Below are 27,382 nucleotides of genomic sequence, written 5' to 3' on the forward strand. Positions count from 1 at the left end.
GTGTTAGTCTAAATCTATTCCGTTTGCCAATAAATTGGATCCCATTTTTTCTACTTTGCCCTACTTCTGTCATTGTAACACTATACAGCTCCACTATAGCACTGGTATTAGTCTGTGACCTTTTCAAATATTTTGTGGAAAATTTCCATTCAGAGAGAATTTACAATATTTTCAAATAATAAGTATTCTTCACACTATTTTAGGAGTGTATTGCATTGCCTCCAGGTCTCCGCGCAGGCTATTAGAGGGCAGACAATTTATACAAATACCATATTTTTCAATTCACTCACAGCAAGCATCTGACTGTTGCTAAGGGCCTACTACGTACCATAGAGATAGCCCATCCAACTGCTATAGGGTCCTTGGAGAAAGGGGGCCCAACCCTGGCTGGTCTCATCCTCTTTGCTATTGGGTCCCGAAAAAATGTGTAGAGCTCCCCTTTCTAGAGAAACGTGATTATTTGTGAACAAAGGGGTAATGGAAGGGGAGATAAAAACCTGGCAGTACAATAGTGGGGTCCATTTTAATCATTACTTTGAGGTGATAAGGACCACAATAGAGTCTGCAGTAAAGGCATCAAGCACTTGACTGTTTCCGTATTGCAGACCGCAAAACACGGATCCTAGTGGGTTTTGTGTGCTGTCCGCAAAACGGGAACGGTTGTGTGCATAGGATGAACTTACAGCACTAGAATGAGTGGGATGGACCGCAAACACGGACAAGAATAGGACACACAGATCCGGAAAAAAAGCGCATGTGTGCCTGGCCCCATAGAAATGAATGGTTCAGTATGCTCTCCGCAAAAAACGGATAGGACACTGAAGAAAACAACGGTCATATGTATGAGCCCTAAGTCCACACACAGTTTTGGTGCTGTTTTTGACTCTGTGTTTTATGGAACCATAAGGCTATGTTCACATGGGGTATTTTGCCGAGTTTTTTGACGCGGAAACCGCGTCGCAAAACTCGGCAAAAACGGCCCGAGAACGCCTCCCATTGATTTCAATGGGAGGCGTCAGCGTCTTTTTCCCGCGAGCAGTAAAACTGCCTCGCGGGAAAAAGAAGCGACATGCCCTATCTTCGGGCGCTTCCGCCTCTGACCTCCCATTGACTTCAATGGGAGGCAGGAGAAAGCGTATTTCTCGCTGTTTTATGCCCGCGGCGCTCAATGGCCGCGGGCGAAAAACGGCGCGATAATTGCCGCGAAAATCGGCGTGCAGGGAGAGGAATATCTGCCTCAAAGTTCCAAACGGAATTTTGAGGCAGATATTCCTCCCCCAAAATACTCCGTGTGAACATAGCCTAAGGAAGGAAAGATATAAAGAAAAGACTGATGTATCTCTTTTCTTTTGTATAAAAAACGCAAAGGAAAAAACACATGAGTTTTTATAACAATTTGGTGTGTTTTCCAACGTGGTTGTTGTAAAATAGAAAAATGCACCAAATCGCGGTAAAAACCCATGCCTTTTTCGTTTTTTTTTAATGCAGTTTTAAGCGCACCTCAACCGCAACATGTTAATGGATACTAAAGGTGTATTCAGACATTGTGGCTGAGGTGTGGTTAGAGCTGCGTAAAAAAACAAAGCATCCAAAAACTGCATACGTTTTTTCCTGCGATTTGGGTGGTTTTTAATCCGGTGGCGGTAGAAACAAATAGAAAAACGCACCAAATCATGATAAAAACACATGCGATTTTGGGACGCGGTTTTCGATACAGTTTTAACCACACCTCAACCAATATGTCTGGGTGTTTTTACATGAGATTTTGTTTAACTTTTTTGTTGTGTTTTTGTATCACGTAACTGTGGAAAATTCCATCCATTTTTTTTTCAAACAAAAATGACACCGTTTTAATACAAATATGATAAATTACAACAAAAAAAAAGCAACCCAAAAATATACCCTTGTGTAAGGGCACGGCCAGACGTGGCGGATTTCCTCCGCAGCTGTCCGCATCAATGCCGCACAGAATCTGCGTTGCAGATTCTGCGGCGGATCTGCCCAAAATGTGCAGTAAATTGATGCGGACTAGCTGCTGCGGACTGCGGGAAAAGTGCTTCCCTTCTCTGTATCAGTGCAGGATAGAGAGAAGGGACAGCACTTTCCCTAGTGAAAATAAACGAATTTCATACTTACCGGCCGTTGTCTTGGTGACGCGTCCCTCTTTCTGCATCCAGCCCGACCTCACTGGATGACGCAGCAGTCCATGTGACCGCTGCAGCCTGTGATTGGCTGCAGCCGTCACTTAGACTGAAGCGTCATCCTGGGAAGCCGGACTGGAGACAGAAGCAGGGAGTTCTCGGTAAGTATGAACTTCTATTTTTTTTACAGATACATGTATATTGGGATCGGTAGTCACTGTCCAGGGGGCAGAAACAGTTACTGCCGATCGCGTAACTCTTTCAGCACCCTGGACAGTGACTATTTACTGACGTCTCCTAGCAACGCTCCCGTAATTCCGGGAGCCCCATTGACTTCCTCAGTCTGGCTGTAGACCTAGAAATACATAGGTCCAGCCAGAATGAAGAAATGTCATGTCAAAAAAGCAAGACGCATCCGCAGCACACATAACATGTGCATGACAGCTGCGGACTTCATGCGGAATTTAGAATCTCCATTGAAGTCAATGGAGAAATTCCGCCATGAGTCCGCAACCAGTCCGCCACTGGTCCGCAACAGACAGAGCATGCTGCGGACACCAAATTCCGCTCCGCAGCCTATGCTCCGCAGCGGAATTTTACGCATCGTCTAAACGAACACTTCTAAATAGAAGTGGAAGTCAATGGAGAAACGGCTCCGCTGTGGATTAACGCTGCGGAGTGTCCGCAGCGGAATTCAAGTGAAATTCCGCCACGTGTGAACCCAGCCTTATGCTCACATGGTGCAGATGTCTGCGGAAAATGCTGCAGATATAAAAATGAACACAAATTTTTCTAGCAATATGTAAGGGTCTATTGACACAGTGCAGCCAGTGCGGTGCATTGCCGCAATAACCGCAGCAAATGACCACGGTTTTTGCAATATTGAATGGGATTATCAAATAGCAGTCACCTGTAATACACTACTCACCTGTGAACAGGGAAAAAAATTAGCAGCTCTGACACCTGCTGGTAACAAGTAGGTACTACACTTCAGATACCACTACAGAGCTTATGAAATGTAGACGGTTTATCCACTGCCTTGTTTTTTATTGCACATAATAACTCTACAACATACAGCTAGTTATTTGGAAGATTCCTTTCCATTTTAAATAGATGTTCCATTAATATAATACAAAACAAATAAAACAATTCAGAACATAAACTGCTGCAATACAAGCCGAGATATATGAGAGAATACAAGCCTCAGCCTGTGTCCTCGGCGTGAAATACTGATTCAAAGACCTAGCCAATTAATAGTCACCTTACAATAATGGGAGTCGTCAGCAAGATCCTTAAATATAAATCATTTTCACCTCCCCGGCCCCCATGATCTGCTACACAGCTCTGTCTCTCCGTCTCAATTGAAAGGGAATGTTTGCAGTCTCAGTTCATCAGCTCACATTAGCCTCATGCTGAATATTTAAACACAGAACAATTTGCGCCCACCGCAGAGAGAGAGACAACAGTCTCGGCGAGCGCTCAACTCAATTGCAATTTGGTAAATCAGCCATTTAGTTGCTGGCGCGTCTTCTCCAAGCTTGCCAGGAATTCGTGTGCCCAGTAAAGGGAAATGGGCAGATGCCAGTCTGGAAAATACACACAGATTGTTCATTATATGTCGCGTGTTTATATGTGATGCCAGGTTCAGGGTATAATTGTAGAGCAGAAGGTGTGGGACGCTATTTTTGTAATTTAGGAAACGTAGCGCACTCAGGAAGGTGATCCTGTCCATAATAAAAGGTTAGATTTATACCGCAATGTAAGGAAAACACAAAAAATTGTTACGTCAACTCTCAGGACAGCTTTACTGTAGGGAGGGGAGCCCTGCAAAGGTCACCCAGGCCATAGGGAAGGAGGATGAGGGCAACCTTAGCCATACCCGCTCCTCTCCATAAGTCCTTAAAAACCCAAGTGAATGGAAATATTTTTGAAATATTTGAAATACGGATAATTCAAAAATAGGAGTCGTTTTGTTCATGTGTTTATGTATGTGTTTCAGGCTCCATGGTTTTATTGGGAAAATATGGTACCAGTATGGACAATGATAAAGCATGGAAGAGGAATTATGGTCCTGGTACACTATCAGGACCCTCTTCAGTAAAGGGATTTACATGCTACACATGATATATAAATCCACGACAATGCTTTGCTATGGTGATGTCATTCCCAACATTATAAACACTGCTCCTGTGCACGTGTAGCCCCTCGCTTAATAGATGATAATATGTTACTATCGTAGCATTAGTCACCAGCAACCATGAAAAATTATGAAGCAGGTCAAATAATTATTCTGACCTATTCTACCCAATTATTTTTAAAGTGGTTGTCCAACCTTTCTTTAGGCAGTTCCCCAATGATGAGCTAATCGCGGAGGGTCCTACTGCTAGGACCCCCCACCCCGGCAGAATCTACCAACTCACCCCTTTGCAGGAGAAATATAGTATTACATAGCACCCTTTAAGTGGGTGACTATTCAATGCATCCAAAGCAAGACCATTCTTTGCAGCAACCCCCGGAATAATAGAAGGAGGTCCCAGGACCCCCCAACTATGATATTAATTTTCTCTAATCAGAACGTAAAGACAAGAACTGAAGACTTTAAATGTGTTGTCCAGTTTAGAAAACCCATTTTTATATATCCTATGTAGGGGTCCCATGTTCAGGATCTCTTGACCAGTGCAGTTAAAAAGAGCATCTTTCAGCTTGGAGGACCTTTTCTGTCCTGCATAACACAGACAACCCATTGATAGGAATGGGCACTGTGTAATGCTCAAATTTCCCTGTGGTGGCGCTGCAGAGAAATGGAACACTTACTGGCATATTTCCCCACCGATTACAGATGATCGCTGGGTTCTCCCAGCAGGGAGACACTTTGTGATCTGCTCATTGTCAAGGAACTCTTCTAACAAGTAGAGATTGTCCAAAGTGGAGAATTCCTTTAAGGATCTCTGTTTTAGTTCAAATAATGGAACACTCCAGGTTTATACGCAATGGAGGGGTGGAGTATAACACAAGGATACACAGAACACCATAGAGAGAGAATCCCTGTGTCATGCATCACCCCTCAGGTTCAGTACTAGACATAATACAGTGTATTTGTCCTGCCAGAGTCTTCCTTTGAGGTGAATATAAAACTAAATAAATAAGACTTCCAAATATCGCACCCTAATGAAATTTGCTATCAAATCTATTATCGAGACCCATATAAGCAATGTATTGGGAAAAGGCTCATTGACTTACAAAACATGTTTCCTCATCATTGGGTCGAGCAGTATTACAGGAGGTAAGTGATGGAGGGCAGGTGTTGCGTCTTCTTCACCTGCTCTTCTTGAAAAGTCTTTTGAGACAGACAGCTCTGGGGCTCAGTTTAGCTGCTGATCCTTTAGGCCTTGGCTAGAAGCAGAGCTCTGGCTCATTAGTGTCTCTCCCTGGGGCTGAGAACTCGGCACCATGGCTATGCTGTGTGATCCATCATTGTAAAGTCATCTGTCCCAGGCAGCTGTGCACAGGCCAGCCGATCGAAGGAACAGCGCTTACAAGTCTATTATTGCAGGCGGGACAGTAATTGAGCAGCAGGGATGGAAAGGGAGCAGCTTAGGGAATAGGACAGAAATCGGAACTTCATATCACACACCAAATCATTCATCTCGAAGCATTGGGCTTGTTTTTGTGCCAATCAGATTTATTGGGCTTCTTACGTATATTCATTATACCAAGGAAGACATTTAAAGCGGATCTGGCATGAGACTATGTAAGTGCAGCATAGGCTAAGGGCAGGTTTGCTCTCCTATTAGCTAAAGTGGCACAAGAAATGTGCTGTTAGGCTAGTAGGAGCGATCGATGAATACACCGGTCTCCTAGTTACGTCCGAAGTGTTCATGGCGGGAGTGTTCCCCCTGCCTCCCCCATCCCACTCGGCAGTGATTGACATACACAGTAGTCTGTCAATCAATGTGAGGAAGGCGGGGGAAACGGTTTCCTCATGAGTACACCGGACTCAAAACTATGAGTCCGATGTATTCAGTGATCACTCCTATTAGCCTAACAGCACAATATATTTTGTGCCGTTTTGGCTAGTAGGAGAGCGAACCTCTCCCCGTTTTTTGCATCCCTTACATAAGGCAGCATAGTCTGATGACAGATCCGCTTTAACTCGCTTGTGTTCTTTGTGTATTGTGTAAATCAGAGTGACATTATTACAATACCAATAGAGGCCTCCTATTGGTGACTACTTACGGGTTGTCCCGGATTAGAAAAACATGGCTGCTTTCTTCTAAAAGTGCCACACCTGTCCACGGGTTGTATTTAGTATTGCAGCTCTGTGCCATTAATGTGAATGGGTCTGAGCTGCAATGCCACACACAACCTGTGGACAAGTGTGATGCTGTTTTTTGGTGGAAACAGAGATGTTTTTCTATTCCTGTACAACCGCTTTGAAAATTGCTTAAAGGGGTTTTCTGAGATAAGAAAAAAAATATCTGCTGTTTTTTCTAGAAACCATCCAGTGTCATCTTTGTCCACAGGCTGTGTCTGGTATTGCAGCTCAGCCCCGTTAATTGGAATCCATGGACAAGAGTTTCTATTAAAAAAAAAACAGACATCTCAGAAAATCCATTTAAACAGTTTTAAATAAAACAATAATTAATTGCATAAATAACAATTCCTTAATTTAATCATCAGAAACATTCATTTTAGCTGCAGAAGCTTCGTGATCCCCAAGCCTGTAAGGAGTTTAAAAAGATTTTCTTATACCGAATTCCAAATCCCATGTACAGTTGTAGAGTTTAATGATAAAATTCTGTCTGCTTGCAGCCACCACTAGAGGGAGCTTAGGAGCTTACTGCATACACTTAAAACATTGAACGCAATAATGAAACAGTATGTAGTCATTTTCTAAGGTCCCTCTAGTGGTGGCTGCAGGCAGACAGAATTTTTTATTTTAATTTTAAGTCTATGCAGGGGATTTTAAAGGGGTTTTCCAGCTTCTGACAACTGATGGCCTATCCACCGGATAGGTCATCCACCATGATCTGTGGGGGTCAGACACCCGGGCCCCGCACAGATCAGCTGATCCGGTGCACCGGACGTACATGCCAGAAGCAGTTAGCTCCGGCCACGGAATAGCGGCCGAGCTGCAGTACTGCAGCTCTGCTCCTATTCAAGTGAATGGGAGCAGACCTGCCGTTCTGCAGCACGGCCGCTATGCTATGTATGGAGCCAGCTCTTTCCGGCATCCGTACATAGCATTATGTGCCAGAAACATCCGGTGCCCGCAGGCCACCGGAGCGGCTTATTGGTGCGGGGTCCGGTTGTCGGTTATCCGGTGGATAGGTTATCAGTTGTCAGAAGGTGGACAACCCCTTTAAGCTCTGCTATAAATATATAGTGACATTCTTTATTATTTTAGCATATGTGACATAATAACACATATACAGCATATAACACATATATAAAGATAGATCCACTGTCTATTGTGTTGGTTTACTGCCGTCATCCTGGCAGAATAGAGGTTAATTTAAAAAAAAAATCTACAATACAGAAAATACAGGTGCAAGATTTCACACATATAATTATAATTCTCCATTGACGATCTCAGCTCATAACTCTGCACACCCTTGCATAAAGTAAAAGTGCATTTCCACAATGGAGAATAAAGGTGATATAATGACGGGAAACACATGCGCTAGGTGTCACCTCCACACAGACGTTTGTATGTCCTATGTATATTTAAAGAAATCATACTCAGCCTTCACTGGTTAGGATTTAAGCTAAAAACCTAAAAGTCCAGGTTTGGTTACAGTTAACACCAATATCTTACTTTCTCCTATATCACAGGAGTCCAGTAAGCTGAGATATGGGAAGATATCTGGTGGGGTAGGGTTGCTGCACCTGTCCCTGTAGAGGCATTAGGGCAATTGGCCACATCCTGAGGTGTCAAAGCATTAGGACAAACAACAGTCCTCCACCTAGAAACTACTCCACATATATTTATTGTCCAATTCTCTATATCCCGTCGTAGAGTTCAATGATAAAGTTCTGTCTACCTGCTACCACCACTAGGGGGAGCTCACTGCATACAGATTTATACAACTCCTATTAAAGGAGTATTCCAACTTGTAAAGCGTTTTTACCAGTTATCACCTATCCACTGCATAGGTGATAACTGGTTGATCGGTGGGGGTACAAAAGGCTGGGTTCTACACCGATCGCCAAAAGAGGGGTCCCGTCTCCCTGTTCCTTCCAGCAGCGAGACCGCTAGCTGGGAGGAGTTTAATGTAGTGGTTGTCAAGCATGCGCCCTGTGCTCTATATAAACTTATTTTACATGAAAACAGGGCATTGTAAAAATGTAATGAATTAAAACATTTACATTTTGTAACCTTAAGTCCCTTTTACATGGGCCAATGATCGGGCAAACGAGCGTTCATATAAACAGGGCAAATATCAGCTGATGAACAAACAAACACTTGTTCATCGGCTTATCATCTTGTTTATGCAGCACTAAATATTATCGTTGTCGGCATCACATCTCCCTGTGTAAACAGACATGATGAAAATGTATGGGGACGAACGATCGGAGTAACGATCACTCGTCCCCATACATAACGAATCATTGCTCCCTGTGAAAGTAGCGTTGATCGGCGCTCGTTTTCACAGCCCATATCGGGCGGTGCATTAAGACCTTTATTCTGCCCCTGCAAGTAGTTAACACTGTGATCACCAGTGATTTTCATCCAATCTGCAGGAACAAATAGTCAAAAAACAATCTTTTTAACCCTAAAGTTGCTAGCCATTCCCATAAAGAATTATCAAAGAATTGTCAAAATTTGTAAAGGGGGTGATATAGATAATAGGTCTATCTTAGGGACTTGCTTTTTATGCCGTTCCCTAATACATATGCGTTTTCTCTTTCCTTTAGAGTATTGTAATCTTTGTGATCAGGAATGAATTCACCGAGCACCTCCTTCCCATATACTCTGCCCCCAACGGATTATGGCCAGATTTGCTCCCCCCTATTTTATACTACAGCTTTACAACCTGACATTACTGTTATATAACACCTCCGGCTGGTAATCCACATATTGATGTCAAATCTATAGCGGCGCCCAGAGCTTTGTATCTCTAGACCTTTATCCACCACGGAAGGTGCAATGCAGGAAATTCCTTCCCCTGAGCGTCGAGGATCTGGTGGGCCGCAGCCTGGTGACCCTCCTCTTATCCCGTGCACGTATTGATTGGGCGCTCACCTCAGGGATACAGCTAAGCTACCAGAACTCGCATCCATTTAGCTGGGATTCCGCTTTTCATAATGCCCCTTCTAGATGTAATGTAAACCAGATGTGTTTATTGTATTCTGTGAGCTGATGGAAAGAAGCAGGAGAAAAAAAAGCCATTGTATTTATTACTTTTGCCTGTTGGGTGGGAGTGAGAGCATATGTTATAAGATCCCATCTATTTATCCATTCTCACGTTCCTAAAAAGCAGCGCAAATAAAATGCAGTCATTAACCAGCTCCGGTATGGACAGAATAAGCAGAATCCAATATATTTCTGCATTGAGTTGGCGGAACGTTAAATAAATAGTAATGGGGCCTGCGTCCCTCCGAGCAGTGTATGGAGTAAATGACTTGGTTAGGGAAATCACCTTCCGTAATTGTAAGGTCAGCAAACACAATTCAATCCTTCATCCTTCCACGAAACGCAAATCACAATAAATATTCCGAGTCTCTTTTAAACCATGCCTGAGCGGAGAAATTGCCCCAGCAGCGATGCCCTTTCAATCCACTAACATAATGTCATAAAATATACATTTCAAGGTAAACATGCAATGACATTATAGGCGGGCTCCCCACTCCAGCAGTAAATGAGAGGTTAACTCTAGAGTGCCAATCCCATTATTGAGGGAATTTAGCACCTTGGACAGCTCTGTAAAAACCTTTATTGCTTTTCTGACCCACTCGGCATGTTTTGCCTGTGTGTTCCTCGCCTCTCTCCTCCGATTGAAAGGCAATATATTATTTCACGAACACAAACACGCCTCAGGCCCCTTCCCTCGCTGGGAGTGCGGTGACACGGAGGGACTGTAATTTTCTGGTCGCTATACTCTAGGGCAGCAAGCCAGGCGTTGCTGGTTAACTTTACAAAACTACTGCATGTACCAATCTGTCTTATTCAGCCTCAAATGACTCTGCTAAGTCTCTCTTCACTCTTTTTCCCCCATCAATGACAAATACAATCATTTTTGTTCACCTAAAGTTTACACAAAGTAATTTAAAGAAGTTCTGTACAGATGTAGGAGTGTTGCGTTACTTGATGCAGTTGAGTGGTGTTTGTGATTTGGCACTATTTATGGGGATATCACTGTATGTTTCCTATAGCTTCACAAGTAAACGCATTTCATCATCTTAACTCAGAGAGTAACATGCACAAAGAGTTTAATGACAAATTCAGCTCTGCAAAATCTGTACTCTTCTTTTCTTTAAAAAAAAGGCTCTGAAGTAACAGAGCCCTAAACATGCCCAAAACGATCCTCGATGACCCGTTCTGCAGAGTCGGTGGCTGTTTACTAAGGCTCTGCTCACACTACTATGATGGCTTCTGGACACGTATGACGGAGCCTTGACACATATGACAATTTCATATGGATCCCATTGTCTCAAGTCCCTTTTTAGAATAGAATACTTACCAACATTTGAATCCCAAATGATGGGAACACCCTCCAAGCTTCCATAAATACCCCTTTTAATGCAAATTAGCATAAGCCACACCTTTTTGTGATCTAGTTTCTGGGGCAGGAAAATGGGCTGTTGGCAAGTCTGGAATAGCAGTGCAGGCTATGCAAGAGCCAAGAAAAATAAAAAAAAATGCGGAACCCATGACGGAATGTCAATGTGAACAGAGTTTTAGGCTGTATTCACATCTGCGTTGTGGCTTCCATTCATAACAATATGCTGGATCCATTCTACGAAGGATCCCAGCGACGGATGAACCTTAGGGCCTTTTCACATCTGCTTTAAATGGCTCTCTTATGGGCCTCCGTTGCAGATTTGACTGAGATTATCAGAAACAATAGCGCAGCATACTGTGTTGTTGTTTCTGGTAAAACCACGGATACTCCGACGGAAAGCCGACAGAACCCATTAAAGTCAATGGGTTCCGTCGGTGGTGTCCGTGGTGCAAAGGAACCATTGCTTCTGGTATTCCCTTGTTCTGCTTCTCTGACAGATCAGAAAAACAGAATAGTGCGACCAGTTGTGAACAGGGCCTTATCCTTGCAGTTAGCACCCGTTCTATGACGGATCTACACTACATACTGTGCTATTCTTTTCGGCAAATGTAACCGAACTTCCGATGAAGGCTCCGAATGGAAACTCAGATGACAGTATTGAGAGAGACTAAGGTGTTCATCCATATACAGACACTTTCTACTAACAGAGTTTCAGGACATCAGTGGGGAGTTTTATTTCCCCACAGCTGCTGTACTCTATTATACTCCATCACTAGAAGTGCATAAGGGATTTGCTGTTTTGTATATTGGGAAAATGCATAGTGATCCTACACTTCGAGACTATAAATGGTTCCTTCCCCTTTTAAAGTGAACAAATAATCCATCAACATGAGGCAGTATGGAAAATTATAGATAACAAAAAAATACCTACATTATTCAAAACTTTCTGCCAGGTACTTGACATGGTGCTTACGACTCACTACGTTCCTAAAATATTGGTCATTATCTGTTATTTCTCTAAGATAAAGCAGCAGAGTCTTTAGTATATTTTAACATATCAATTTTGTCTTTACAACACGGTTAATAAAGTAAAGTTTCACCGAGCTTACACATTCCTCCCCGGGCTGGATATAATACACTGATAACAGCATGGAATCAGAGATCAAAAACATACAGCCTGTACCGCACTATTCTCATTACGTTCCCATTAGGTGTTGCTAATTAAAAATAATCCAGAAAACCTACTGCTTATTACAAATTTGTACGCCTTATTTTCTCAGTCTACTAGCGAACGCTCATTTACTTTGATGTCCTATAGTTAAATATGTGCCCCCGTGTAGATACAGATGTAAGGTGTTCTTGTCTAGGCTGGCGCTCCACTGCCACTTATCTTATATGATATTTCGCGATGCAATCTCCGGCGATTTTCTACAATTTTGGATAGGAGACTTTCTGAAAGTAAAAATATTAAATCAATTATATCACATTGTTTTAATATAACCCTATGATTGCATACGATTTGCGATAATCCCAAAAACGTCTAAATTGTTTGTTTTTTGCAATTCTGATATTGCCTTTGCATTAAATCGCATATACGCATGCGACCTCATATGACTCCATAAAGAAATATTAGCCACGATATCTAAAGCGGTAACATTAGTGCGATAATTGCGACCAATGACATGATATGGAGCCCTGGCCTTAGGTGGAGACAACTACCCAACCTTGGACCCTCTGAATGGCAACTGCCGTCCTTCTAGCCGTACGATCTCCACTATTTCCCTCGACTGCCTTGCTCTTGCCCAGTCATCAGTTAACGTTGTAGACTTGTGCCATATATGCCCATAGAAATATCACCTTCATAAGGCAAAGTCAGCTATTTTGGGAGCTCTCTACAGACTAGTGGGGCATGAGTGGGGCACCACTTGCCTCATGCCTATGCGATTACATTAATTCCTAGTGATTTTCAAGGCTCAGTATTGTCTTCATCTACTTGTAGATGACTGATCCATTTTTATTGATTTTATGGCAGAAAAATGTTAAGCGAGTGGATAAACCCAGTGAATATTAATAACAGACCAACGGGCATAATGCGACTCGTGTCAGCAATGAAAGAGCAACCAGTAAAGGGTTAAAATTGAGATGTGGTAAGGGGGGGAGCGAATGTACTTACTCGGCGAAGTTGACGCCCCTCCCAAATCTCCCAGCCTGGTTTCCCTAGCTTGCTAAGCAATTCATCTTCATACGGTGCGGAATTTTAAATTGAAGAAATGCTAATATGTATCTAAAAGCGTGTCATCGGAGAGTTTTCGAGAGGTTTATGGTGACAGCAAAATGAATGCAATTAGATCTCAATTTTCTGATGAGAAACTGCTAAGGAATGAATAATAACAATTTGCTTTTTGGGAAGGGCAGTGACTTTCTTCTTTGTCTCGTTTATAAAAAATTATTAAGAACTTTTTGAAAGATTTCTTACTTTAACATGTGACTTCAATGACTACAGTAAAAAGCGATTGTGATCTGTACAAGCTGTGCTTCCAATAGATCAGCCTAAAACATTGGTCTCTAACCTGGAGCCCCCTGCCTGTTGCAAAACTACATCTCCCAGCATGACTTGACAGCCCTAGCTGTTGCAAAACTACAACTCCTTCGGTTGGGAGTTTTAGTTTCCAACAGCTGAAGAGTCACAAGCTACAGACCACTGGCCTAAAGTATGTGACTTCACTCCTTGCCACTGACTCAAAACTAGGAGACTGCCCCTGTGAGAACTTAAATGGGTCATCTAAGGATAGACAGTACATAGTGACATATTGCTAGGATATGCTATCAATGTCTGATTGGTGGGTGTTACTAAAGTAAAATGGCGTGTCGGTAGAAAAGCAATGTGCCACTTCGAATCCTCTTGGCTCCAGTCTTCTTTTTATGGGTGGCCGCATGGTCAGCTGTTGATTATAATTGTCCGACTCTGCAGCCTCCGAAGAAAGCGGAACAGAGATCAAAGGGGACAAAGTGGTAGTCTGACCCCCACCGATCAGATTGATGGCATATCCTGGCAATTTGTTACCACTATTTATCCTGAGACAACCCCTTTAATGGCAGCCATATTGGATAACTCAATAGAATATCAAAAAGACTTTACACAAATATTTTCATGCAATATCTTTTTCTTATTCAAAGATTTTATTTTTCTAATATAGAACAAAAACAAAGAAATACAAACTAAGACTAAAAAATACAATCTTCGAATGGTATTAACAAATGCATGATCATGACATAGTGGGAAATATCATACACATATTCGGAGAAGATGAGCACAAGACCATTAAATAAAATAAATTTTTCAGATCCAACCGAGTAAGCTCAGTCCGTATATACACTTCTAGTCCGATGAGGAATGATAGCAGTCAACGTTCTGGAAAGACCGAGATGACAGAACGGACCGAGAAAACATTTTCTAAGTTCAGTGGAGTATGGAACATAACTCCAAGAGTCCCCTAAGGGGAGAGAAGTCAAATGTTAAGTCATTTATTTGTTGTTGTTTTTTAAGGGAATTGCTCCTTAACGCTATAGATGTAAAGTATTTTAATATTTGCTCATTTGTTTTTCCACAGGAAGTTATCCTGAAAAGAGCCGCAGACCTGGTAGAAGCATTGTACGGGATGCCCCATAATAATCAGGTAAGAAGTCTTATTGTTACTATTTCATACATATGTAAACTACACGCTACTGTATTCCAAAAGTCATTTCATGCAGAAGAATCTGGAAATTCCAAGGGGTCAGCAGGCCAATTATAGGCTGATGGGACCCACAGCCACAGTATAATGGTTGAAAAAATCTGATGTATATTAGTGGGCATATTCTGACTGTAGGACTATGCAGCAACCCTGAACGCACCTGTTCCCGATCATCCTCCTTCTTGTGTCTTCTTAAGTTTGTGGAATTTCTGGCATTACAAAAAGTGAATTGTAAAGTTCACCCGGTAAAACGTACTGCAGGTTATCCTCTTACTGGGTGCTTTATTGCAAAATTATCATGTCCGAATCTTACAGCGTCTGCTGTGTGGACCGGAAGTCACTTTCTATGCATTCCTATGAGACACTGGAGGCTAGTCTTATCCAATCCACACAGCAGATGCTGTAGGATTCGGACAGGTGACAAAGCAGTGGACCGTAGCGACGATGATAATTTTGCAATAAAGCACCCGGTGGGAGGATTACCTGCACTACCTTTTACTGGGTGTACTTTTGAAAATCACAGACTAAGATAAAAATATTTACGGAGTGTTGCCTTAACAATCTTTGTGCCATACAGCAGACAGGCAGAGAGGTGAGGCTTCTGCTACAGCCAGTTGTCTTACAGCAAAAGACAGTACTGTGAGAAGAAGTGGGGGAACATATTTAAGAATTGTTTATACATTTATCAGTATTAATTGTAATATGACACAAAATAGGATCAAAGGAAAAGAGGAGTTGCTGGCATATTTTTATATATTTTTGCGCATTTTGTATGTTTAGTCTTCCTTTAAATTATAAAATTCTAGCTACTTTTAGACTCCCTAAATTACTCCAGAACCCAGACCTTTACATTAATACAGACCCCAGACCAGACTCCTCTATTTACTTACCTGTACTCGCTCCCGACTCCTCTTCAGCTCTGGGTGCCGCCACACACAGGGTCCTGACGCTGGTAATGTCAAGGACCCAGTATAGCGGTGCCTGGAGTTACAGAGGAGTCAGGGTGAGGTAAGTATTACCAGCCATTACCTATTGGATTAATCCAATAGATAACGGGCGATTAAAAAAATAAATCCAGTGCTATTGTTTTGGGTGGCAATCAGCCGATAAAAAGATGACTGATGACTTTTAGCGTGAACAGTACACTTTATACTAAATCAGGTATTGGCACCACTTATTTCAAATTTTTTTCCCATGATGCCCGTTTACACAGGAAATTATACTGAAGAGAGCAGCTGACATTGCTGAAGCGTTGTACAATGTTCCCAGGAACCACAGCCAACTCCAAACCCTTGCCAACTCCTCTGTGCATCCCAGTATGATGGGAGTCAACTCCTTCAGTGGGCAACTTGCAGTAAATGTGTCTGAGACATCACAAGTCACCAACCAGGGTAAGAAGACAACAAGGAGATTAATACGACCTTTATGTAACACGATCTACAATATTTATATCAACACTTGAGGTGGTTAGTTAAAAGAAAATTAAAAAAATGTTTGTGCCCATTGTATTAACTTATTCTCAAATTTAATATTGACATTATACTGTCACTTTTCAGGTTTCTCTCGCAATACAAGCAGCGTGTCCCCACATAGCTATGCCCCCAGCACCACCCCCCAGCAGACCAACTACAGCTCCGTCACCACCAGCATGAATGGATATGGAAACACAGCTATGTCCAATCTTGCTGGATCACCCAGCTTCCTCAATGGCTCTGCTGCCAACTCGCCCTATGCCAGTAAGTGGTTTTATATTACTTTATGGGGGAAATACGTTACAGAACTACTGTATGTATTACGGAATATTTGTACAATTTCAAAAATATAAGGGCCATCATAAATAGAAAACGTTAATCAGACTTCACACTTCATAGTTCCTGGTTTAGTAAATTGAGTAGTGAGGGAACTTCTTCCTCTCTGTGGGGTCAAGGTGCTGTTAATGTGCAGGGATGAATTCTCTTCCTTCCACTGTTCCACCTACTTGATCAAAATCTTGACCAGGAACCATCAAGTTCTCCATCTGATGACAAATTCATTTGAAAAGATTTCAGGACTTTGTGAAAATGGAAGATATCTGCATCATAAGCATCTTTTCCTCAAGGTTTCTTATATTTTCTCTTTCAGTTGTTCCATCTAGTCCTACAATGGCTTCTTCCACCAGCCTACCATCCAACTGTAGCAGTTCCTCTGGAATCTTCTCCTTCTCCCCAGCCAATATGGTGTCGGCCGTAAAACAGAAGAGCGCTTTTGCCCCAGTGGTCAGACCACAGGCGTCTCCACCTCCCACATGCACCAGTTCCAATGGCACCAGCCTACAAGGTGAGAAGAGATCACAGATACTTTCATAAATCTAATGTGTCCACCACACAGTAACTGGAAGCCTCCTGGAAAATCAGCTAGAACTATTAGATTTATATTAGGTACTGAGGGAAGAATTAAGACCATGTGTGATCTTCATATAAACCATATATAATCTGTTGTTTCATTTCATGGTCCCAACCTAGGACATAGGTCAACTTAGTAACTTGAAGAACATATGTTGAATATTTAACTATTAAAAGTTTTCCTTAGGTTTGGAACTAGCAGTGGAGTAATCTCCTACAGGAACTAGACCCTTAAGAAAGACTCAGACAGTTATCTACAGAAACAGAAGAGAGCACTAGTTGATTCGGACATCTGTCCTATTGGCAGGGTGGAGTCACAATGAAATGTTTCCAATCTTATGGTAGATTAAACTTCATAAGGGGGGGGGGGTTGGCCTTCCTTTGAGCTTACTAGGACTTTGAGGAGAAAGCTTGATGATGATGATGGACTTTTGCCAATCGTTGAAAATTATCATTATGTCTCTGGAACTAACCCGATTGGTTCCAGATATGGGTCTTGTTCCAAATTGTTCTCATTTGTTACTTATGAAATACATGTGCAGAAATGTACATGAATATTATTTAGAATATTAGGAAAGCTTTTCAAAAAATTGTTCTGATCATTGTGGTTCTTTAATAAACAGCATCTCAATAGTGAAAAATATTGAAACCCTGGTTAGATAGGTCCAAATTGTCCCATCTATTTACTCTTTAGTGTGGCAATTAGTAGTAAATGAATATGGGTCTAGACATAGCACAGAGGATCTTATAGAAGAGGAAAGTGAAATGCTTTTTGGTTTTCCTTTTGAGAGTCACCAATATCATCAGTGCACAAATAGGTAGAACTCTTAATCTTAAAGAGAAATTTCAGTCACAATTGACATGACACTCAATATAGAAAAAAAATTCCTTAATTAAATGGCAAAAAAATTGCTGTTTTCTGAATTTCATTCCCATCACACCTCAGATTGCTGCATACATTTCCAATTGTCTGGGAGGAGCTTTTTCCCTGTGCTCATTGTCGCCCCCTACTTTCAATATAACTTGCCAAGATCGCTGGAGATCTTCTAACCCATTCATTAGGCTAATGGCAATAACTGTGTTAAATGTGCAGTAGCTACAGTAATACTGTCTCCTATGGAAAGGAATATGGCCCAAGAATTTTTGTAACTGACTGGACTTGCTCTTTAAGAAAGCTCATAATTAGAGAGAATTGGTGCATCAGGAGGTGATGATATTAGGCAGACAGATGAACAAAGCATGTAGGGTTGTAGAGTTTGTCAGAATGCCATTTTTCCCAGTTAACTAATTTGCCCTTTTGTCTTCCCTCATCAGACCAGTCTTTTGTGGACACTGGCAAGTTCCTCAGTACAAGCTCTCTGCAGGGCTTGGCCTTCTCCTGAGGTATGTGACCAGTTCTTCCCATTTTCTGCTTTTGTCCTGTTTGTGTTCTGTCTGTGTCTATTGACTAGAGTAAAGACTTATATTCTTACATATACATCCTATAGGGCTGGATAGAGTAGCTTACACTGAACTGTGTGTACAGACCATAATATAAACCGTGGGGAGCACTGACCAACTAATATACCCGTGATGATATTGAAAATTATCCTCTATCACAGTAGACACAGAGGGACGGACTGCTTCTTGCTTTCCATAAATGCAGAGGGCGAATTGGTTAGTAATACACAGGGTAGGGCCGGTGATATCTTAGTGATCTAATATTTCATCTGCATGCTTGTCTGAAACGCCAAGAAGATCTCAAGTGTCTGGAATGAATTGGGGAGCTTCTTTAGAACCCCAGGAGACATGGCCCAACTAGTCAACCTCTACCACTACCTACCATTCCCTTTAAGAACTTCATTGGTCAAGCTTAGATCCTAAATAACACGGCAGGTAGTTGGTTCAAATAGTACAGTATCAGGGATACCCTAGGTGAAGTTGAAGGAAGGAGGATGGTAAAACAGTGCAGAGTCCTGGAAAGTATGGAACACTCTTGTTGATGTGTCCTGTCTAGTCTTGACCTCTCTTTAAGCAATCTTTTCCATGAAGCAAAAAATCTTATGCATGTTGGTTAAAGTATCCCACTGTTCATCTCATTCTGTGAGATGTGGAAAATTCCTTGAAATAGGCAGAAAGAGAATCTGTCAGTTCCTAGGGAATGATAACAGCCACTGAAAACGGTTTTGCTGTACACTTATATGATTAGTTTAATGAGACAAGGGGGCATTTGCCAGGGACTGTGCCATTATGTGAGTAGAGGTATGAAAGCAAATAGGACACCAGAGACATACCTGAAACTCCAGAGAAATAAAGTAGAAGTGATATAAGGAACCTTCAGAATTGATACAATGGACTAATCAGCTATACATTGACCATTTGGGCGAGCTCCATGGCCCCATGGCAAGAATGGCCGCTGATACATTTTACTCCAGCTTTTAGATTCAGATGCTGGAAGTGCATATGGCAATCATGGGAGGGACAACCCAAGTAATGGTGGGCCTTCCATTTAAAGCTGCGGCTGTTGCTCAGTGTGATAGGGCTGATAGAGTAATCCTGGTCCCAATCCATCCAGAACTAGCAAGATATTTTTTCCTCTTGAACTCCAACATGCAAATAAGGCCACATATCTCCTTTAATTACCTTCTTGACGTGATTTGTGGATGACAGGTTTCGACTGAAATACAATATGAGTGAACACATTCAGCAAACGTAGTGATTTTCATGAAAGAATGTACATATGTCTGAATCACAATTCTGAAGAAATCGCAATTATCACCTTTACGTGTTTTTTCATATTCCAAAATTACATTTTCCATTATTGAATTATTCCTGCCTATCCAAACTATCTGGAAAACTTACATATTGAAGTAGAAATACATTTAGTTAGGCCCAAAAATCTGTATTTAAAAGCTAAGTAATGTTGGGCCAACCTAGACCAGTTATCCAAAGAGCTTCTTTTTATTAAGATCTCTTCATGTAGATGGGGGATGGCATGGCTTGACCACTGCTAAAGTTCTTCCCTTCTTCTATACTGTCACCTTAGTTTGGGCCGGCATCAGCACCAGGCAAACCTAGGGAAATGCTGGGGCCTACAAGAGTTAGTGGCCTATTGTGAATGGGGTATACATGCTCTCTATTTGCCATGTCCTAGGTCGTATAGACAGGATGAACTACGGTGACTCTGCCATCTTAAGAACCCACATATACCTGGAGCAAGCCCTGACCTTAGTAGCAATCCAGGTTTGAGCTATACATTTGAGATAGACTGGTTTGTTAGGGATGCTCTGGCTTTTATATGGGTTGTTAGACAGCAGGTTCCTAGCAACCACTTTCAGATTACTCATGTCTACTGCTCAAGTCTGAGATACCACTGAGTTGAGAACCGAGGAGGAAGAAAGTATTGGCAGGCCTCACATCATACTGGTGACCATCATTGACCATTAGCTCTCCATAGTTAAGACCCTTCACATTTATATCTCATCTTAATGGGCCCCGTGTTCGAATCAAATTGGGAGGAGCATAATGGTTTAAAGGGGAATTCCTCATTATTATTAGCATACCCATACTTCTTCACATTCAAAAATGAACTAATCCGATTAAATTAGGTTTCATTTATTTAGAAAAACCCAACACAAAGTCTGTAAGAATATACGATCTAGGATTTTTCTCTCTCCAGAAAGATAGTTGATGTGTCTTAGGCTGATAGTGGGTTTTGTATTTGGCTGTAATTATGCTGTCTGATGTTTTTTATGGCTTTTAATGTTGACTATTAAGAAAGTCACTAAACTTCACTATCCTCTTTGTGTTCCTCTCCAGTTATCTCCGGCATGATTTCACCACCCATGTGAAACAAATCAAAGAAGATCTCACCTGGGGGTTCTTTGCTAAGAGAAATTCACCTCAAATGTTTGGGAAGAACTTCTCTCATTTTCTCTTTTTCTCTCTGACCGAGAGGAACTTTTAACTCAGGCCTCTGTACAGAGGAACCATAGAACTGCAGATGTAGACAATAGCAGAACACACACAAATCAAGACTTATTGACCCCAATGAAGTCTTTGTTGTCCAGGCCACCATCATCATGGATCTCTACATTGCTCAGTGATGAGGATGTCTCACAACAAGATCACTGAAAATAAGAAAATCCTTGGACATTTCTATTACCATGTTCCCTGTGCTTGAAGTAACTTATTAATGTCCATGGATAGATATGCACCATGATCATTTGAAAGAGTTCTAAACCAATTATATGACTGGATCGAAGGAAGCCAAGGATCTTCTCAAGAAGCTCATGTAAGAGTTGTGGGAAAAAAGTACACTTTTTGCTATGAGTTTTGTAATTATTTTCAAACGTTGATGGAGATGATTGAGAGAGAGGGGTCTTTTTTAGGTTTGAGACTAGGTATTTTTACCCCACAATGACTCTACATTATAAACAGAGCAGAGGGTGCCACAGTATGGATCATTTTTTAATTTTCTTGCCATAGTGTGAATCAACTTTCCATCAATATATATTTTTCCATTTGTCACACCAATCCGGTCGAATGTTTTTATTCTCGAAAGGAGGTTAAGTATCAAATTGAGTGCAACGCTCATCCTAATACCCAATTTTTTTAATTCTACTGCTGATAAGTATCAGGCTTTGACTAGGTGGGCTCAATTCAGAGATGTCGCAACCTCCTCTTTACCTCCCACCACATATCACGGGCGCTGAGAGGGTTGGCCTTATAGCCTTGGATTATTCCGAATATGTATCTCCTTATCATAATATATCACAACCTCCTTCCTTTCCCATTTATGTTTAAGTGCAATTCACTAAAGAATGTTAGCCAACTTTTCTATTTTTTTATCGACCATTGCACTCACAGCTACTGAGCTTTGGTACATTAAGCACAAATCGAAGTATCAAATAGTTGGGTTGCAGATTAGCAATTTAACCCTCTTGTTGAACGATGATCGAAAATGGATTTTAAATTTTTCATATCCCCTTCATTTTTTATGTTGACCTTTTGTATCAACTTATAAATAGTGTATATTATTTTGTGACCTTCGTTAGTATTTTTTTTTTTAATTATTATTAATTTGCCAAAGTTGGACATATGGGAAAAACGTTATTTCAATTTTAATTCTGCCAACACAAACAAATGTTAAAAAAACATAAAATATATATATAAGAAGACAAATGAACAAATGTGACACTGCCTCACACCTCGCAACAAAAAAGGGAAATTATTTTTTAAGCTATCTTGTTTTTATTTTATATTATTTTAAGGGGAATTTGTAAAATATCCATATAAATAATGTATTTATCTCTGGAATTTGTACAGCCCTTTACCCAGTTTATTTTATTGTGTATGTTAAAATGTGAAAGTGCCGACTGTTATTATTTTCTATTGTTTCTTAAGCCTAATGAACAATGTTTTAAATTTTTTTTAAAATTTGTCATTTTCCACCTTATGTTAAGACAGAATTTGATTTCTTTATTGACACTTGAATTGACCTGTCTTTTTTATTATTGATTTTATACATTGAAATCTGTTTGACTTTAGTACGTCTTCAAGCTGATGAAAGATTGTACTGTATGGTTGCTTCTATTGGTTATATCAGCGCTATAGCTTTGATGGTGCATTCAGTTTTTTGCTACAAAAAATTAATTCTAATTTCACAAACCCAAATTAGTGAACAGGGCTGCTGCAGATTTAATTCTCAGGTGCTGCTTGCCATTTAGATCCAGTTAATATAGTTTCAATGATCATAAGCACTGTTGTAGGTAAGGCAAAATATACGTCCTTTAGTCTAGCTATTATTCTGTGTTAACATTATGCAGTACATAGGCAGCCTAGGTATGTGACTTAGAAAATGTTACAAACTGTAAGTCTAAACTAATCCGCAGTGTTTTACAGTAGCAGCGCGTGGATGAGATTTAAAAAAATCTCATCCGCGTGCTGCGGAAAAATTATACAGAAAAGAAGTGCAAAAATTGACTTGGGGTGCGGATTCTCAATCTGCAGCATTTCAATGTATCTTGCGAAAATGTTGCGGAATTTCCGCATAAAAAATCCTGTTGCAAATTCCGTCTATCTGCAGTCACCACTAGAGGGAGTTTAGAAGCTTTTTGCATACCACTCATATATTTAACACAATCATTAACCCCTTGGAGACACATCCAATTTTTGTTTCTTCATTGTTGTTTTTTCATCGTTGCATTCCAAGAGCCATAACTTTTTTATTTTTTCGTTAATAAGCCATATGATGTACCATATAATGTACTGAGAAGCTAAAAAAAAAAAAAATGTGGGGTGGAACGGAACGAAAACTGCAATCCCTCCATTGTTCTTTGAGTTTTGTTTTCACGGCATTCATCACGCAGTAAAAATGACATGTTAAGTTTAGTCTGCGGGTCAATACGATTACGGCGATACCAAACGTATATTTTTTTATGATGTACTACATATTTTTCCGTTGATGGAGCGGTATAAAGGCTGTTTTTGGCGGGGCGAGCTATAGATTTTATTGATACCATTTTGGGGAACATATGACTTTTTAAACACTTTATTATTCCATATTTTGGAAGGAAGCGAGGTGACCAATAAACAGCAATGCTTGCATCCTGATTTTTTCTTTTCTACGGTGTTCGCCTGGCGTGTTAAATAATGTTATATTTTACTAGTTCATCATTTATAGGTGCTGTGATACCAATTATGTTCACTTTTTTTATTGCTTACATAATTTTTTGTGAAATTGGTAAGTGGGGACTTTTTTTAACTTTTAGTTATTGAAATTTTTATTTAATTTTTTTTAGTCCTCCTTGAGGACTTTACCATGCGTTCATTAAATTACTCATGCAATTTACTGCAATATTTATGTATTACGGTGTATTGCCGTTATCTGTGCTCTGTTAATAGTAGGCCACTGTTGGCAGACCTGGAAGAATTTAATATTAATGTTATGGCAACTCCTCTGTCTAAGAGCTCAGATACCATGGTCGCTCTTAACCGCAGCATCTGAAGGGTAAATGGCCGGGATTGGAGTTATCTCTGATCCCTGCCATTGCAGACAGGTGTCAGCTGCTTGAAACAGCCAGCACCTGCCTTGCATGACGCGGGTTAAGCTCCTGAGCTTGCGCCATTTTGGGGTAGCGCACATCTAACATTAGGTGTTGCACGGTGTTAAAACAAATATGCAGTTATCCCCTAAGCTCCCTCTAGTTGTGGCTGCAGGTAGCCCAAAATTTTTTAATTTACCTATGTCTATGCAGGAAATTTGGATCTCCGTATCAGAAAATGTGGGCTTTTAAGATCATTTAGGAAAGTAATCAGCACAGAATGTTGGACCTAGGGAAGATTTGGTGTTAAAAGGTGGACTTCACTTTAGAGTATTAATAAATTAGGAATAAGAATTTTCTAAATAGGAATTTTCTGGTGTCAGACATTTAAGTCATATATTACTTCGTAATAATGTTAGTTCTAAAATCTTACACCAACAGCGAGAAAGAATAGGCTAAAATATCGCTTCTAGTATAATTTATCATTTGCCATTTGCGACAATTATCACAGCCCAGATGTTAAAATGTAAAAAAAATTTTTTTTAACTAAATAGATTAATGCACTTTAGGTTGCATGTTAGCAATGTAATATTGTATAATGTTCTTTACTGAAATTTGACCATGGCCCATCTAGAGGAATTGGGCACCACGGCTCTTTCAAGTCAATTCCAAGAGTGCAGAAATCCGTTACTGACTACTATACGAGCACCGCAGCTCTGCTATTTAGGGTCAGTATTTGGAAGACTAAACCTTGATGAACACCACAGGAACCTCAATCAAACGGACTGTGTCTCATTTTGTCGAGATGTGACTCTAGTGTTGGTTGAAGTTTCAAAAATAGCTGCCACCAATCAATTGCTGCTGAATTTTTAAGACATTTGTGCTAAGACTGAATGCACCAAAATGAGGTACTCATGGGCTGAATGTTGGTTTGTTTTTTTTCCTCCTCTGTCATATGCATGTTCATAGAATGTGGGAAGGGTTTTTATGCAAAGGGTGAACATACTTTCGTTCTGAAGTCTCCTTACGTGTCTTTCACATGAATAGAAACCAGCAGTTTGAATGCCTTAATGCAAATCATATCCATTCAACATGTATCTTACCCTCTTGCCCATCACCACCATCACCCAGAACAAAAACAAATGGAAAAGCACAAGAGAAACTTTTTCGTAAACTTAAAGACAATGAATAATTTTTTCTTAGATACTGAATACGTGGGGTGGGAGCGAATGCCTCAGGCACTGCTGCGTGATCTGTTTCACTAAATGAAATACAGGAGAATGGGAATACATTTCATTGGTGAGATAAAAAAAAAGACAAAAACTGGAAACAAAAAATATATATTTCAGCATGCCTGAAATCCAACAACTTTCTTTGAACTAGGTGTCTTGGCCAACCATAATTTGTAAAACAATTGTAAATTATGACGGCAGCCGTATTTAGGGATAAACTGACCAGTTAGTACACAAGAGTTTTTTAATCTTCCATTCCATTACCACATTATAACAAATGCCAAGGAATGCTTGTTACTGTTAATAATAACTGGGACCCTTAGGGGTCCCGTGGCCTACATGCCAAAGCTTGGAGCCTTCAACACACAGTGAAGTAAAGTAGTCAATTGGGATGTTAATGCAGCTGGCTAACCATTAAAAGCTGTCAGAGGGGCTAAAATTAGTCCCAAATTCAGACAGAACCAACCGTGGGGCCACAAGGACCCTGTTGTGATTGCGCCCTATCTCCTACAATGGGAGGTGGAGGCCTCATAGCAGTCATGTTTGCTGCTATGGCAATAGTCCCCCCACTAGGCCCTTTTTTTAATGTATGTGGGCCCAGTACGTAGTTCCCCAAATGTTCAGTCCACTGATCAATCATCTATAATCATTTATAGGCTGCAGGTTTTCCAAAATTATCCATTGTTTTTAACTGTTTGTAGGACTTTACAACAAATCAGATATATAGATATTAGGGGCATCAACTAACGGGTTCATTCAATAGACCAGTTCAGGCTGGTATGTGGGCCCAGAGATAGATGAATGTCCTACATTGTACAAGAGTATAAATAGTAACATGTAATCTTAAATTATTTTAATAGAAGACCGGTCAGCGTAGATCGGCAATTGATAGTCAATGGAGATAGATAAATGGTATTCAGTGGATAATAGAATTAGCCCTGATGTCTTAAAGGAAGCCTGTGCATCCTTCTTCTCTGTCCATTACTTTCGAGATATCAATACGGGCCTATAATCTTTACCATATACATAAATATATATATAAATTTGTGGGCCGCTGTCTAGGACACTAACCAGTTCCCACCATTCAGTGAACACTGGACCATACCAACTCATAGTAGGTTTGTTGGACTGCTTGTCTAAATGAAAGGTCCCTTTAGTATTGGGAGAGACCTAATTATTAATTAATTATTTAAGCAGCAATACTCAACAATCATTTATAAGTAGGAAAGATCGAAAGTTGCTTAAAGTGTCAGGGTCATAGTAAAAAAAAATGCCTACTAAATCCCAAATGGGCACACTGTGGTTGACACTATTGCTTAACAACAACTCCTTCCTTATACCCATCATCAACCAACAGCTATCATGGTACTCTGGGTATTACTATCTCGAGAAACTCTAGGAGGACAAATGGTCATTTGCCCCAAGAAATACACCTACAAAGAATATAAATAAGCTCAGGATAATTGTACTTTTTTTTATGTGCAGGGGCTGTCACCATTGAAGCATGCAAACCTTTCATACTGGGTGGTCCCAAAAATAATTTTGGTAATCTAAAACCTCAGTAATGCTTACAAAAACGTACATGGGCCTAGCTCTCACATTGTTAAATGGTTGTTTGAGTTTCGGGTTGTTTTTCATCATGTACATATACAAAATCCAATGGAAATGTCTGCATTTTATCCTACGTATGAATCTCACCTTTTAAATAGGAGCACTGTACAGTTCTGATGTAACAATAGAGATTCTTCTAATTTTTTTGTTAAAAAAAAATTTGAAGCTGTAAAAATTTTTTGACTTTCACAATGTTTAATTAAAGTTACTTCCTGTCTGTGTATCTTGCCTTTCACTCTTTTTTTTAATAAAGCTTTCCTGTTTAAGCTTGGTCTGCCAGCCATGTTGAAATTGTGCTGGTCAAAATATAAGTATGGAAATGGTCTAACAGAAAAACATATAAAATATAGTACAATATTTGTTATCAATACATGGAACACGTTCATGAAAATTATCTAACACAAATCATCCACACCTCCCAGCAACTTGTAGTCCCCCTTTCTGCAGGATCTCTGTAAAAGTCAGAAACCTCCTCAGTCCCCCAAAAATGAGTCTGAAATAATACAGTAAATTCAAAAAAGAAAGGGGAGAG

The 27,382-nt window shown here is 40.5% G+C and overlaps 1 protein-coding gene across 3 annotated transcripts in view; it reads left to right on the forward strand.

Annotated features, from left to right (window-relative positions):
* EBF1 (EBF transcription factor 1) overlaps positions 1-27,033 on the forward strand; it is a 329,952-nt gene extending 302,919 nt beyond the window's left edge. For all 3 annotated transcript variants that reach the window (XM_075856089.1, XM_075856090.1, XM_075856091.1), the window contains 6 exons: positions 14,479-14,544; positions 15,815-15,992; positions 16,158-16,337; positions 16,723-16,917; positions 18,297-18,365; positions 20,781-27,033. In XM_075856089.1, coding sequence (XP_075712204.1) covers positions 14,479-14,544; positions 15,815-15,992; positions 16,158-16,337; positions 16,723-16,917; positions 18,297-18,364 — 687 coding nt within the window. In that variant the 3' untranslated portion in view covers position 18,365; positions 20,781-27,033. The remainder of the gene's footprint in view (positions 1-14,478; positions 14,545-15,814; positions 15,993-16,157; positions 16,338-16,722; positions 16,918-18,296; positions 18,366-20,780) is intronic.
* Positions 27,034-27,382: the final 349 nt, after the last annotated feature.

Source organism: Rhinoderma darwinii, chromosome 3 (assembly GCF_050947455.1).
Source record: "Rhinoderma darwinii isolate aRhiDar2 chromosome 3, aRhiDar2.hap1, whole genome shotgun sequence".
Classification (NCBI taxonomy): domain Eukaryota; kingdom Metazoa; phylum Chordata; class Amphibia; order Anura; family Rhinodermatidae; genus Rhinoderma; species Rhinoderma darwinii.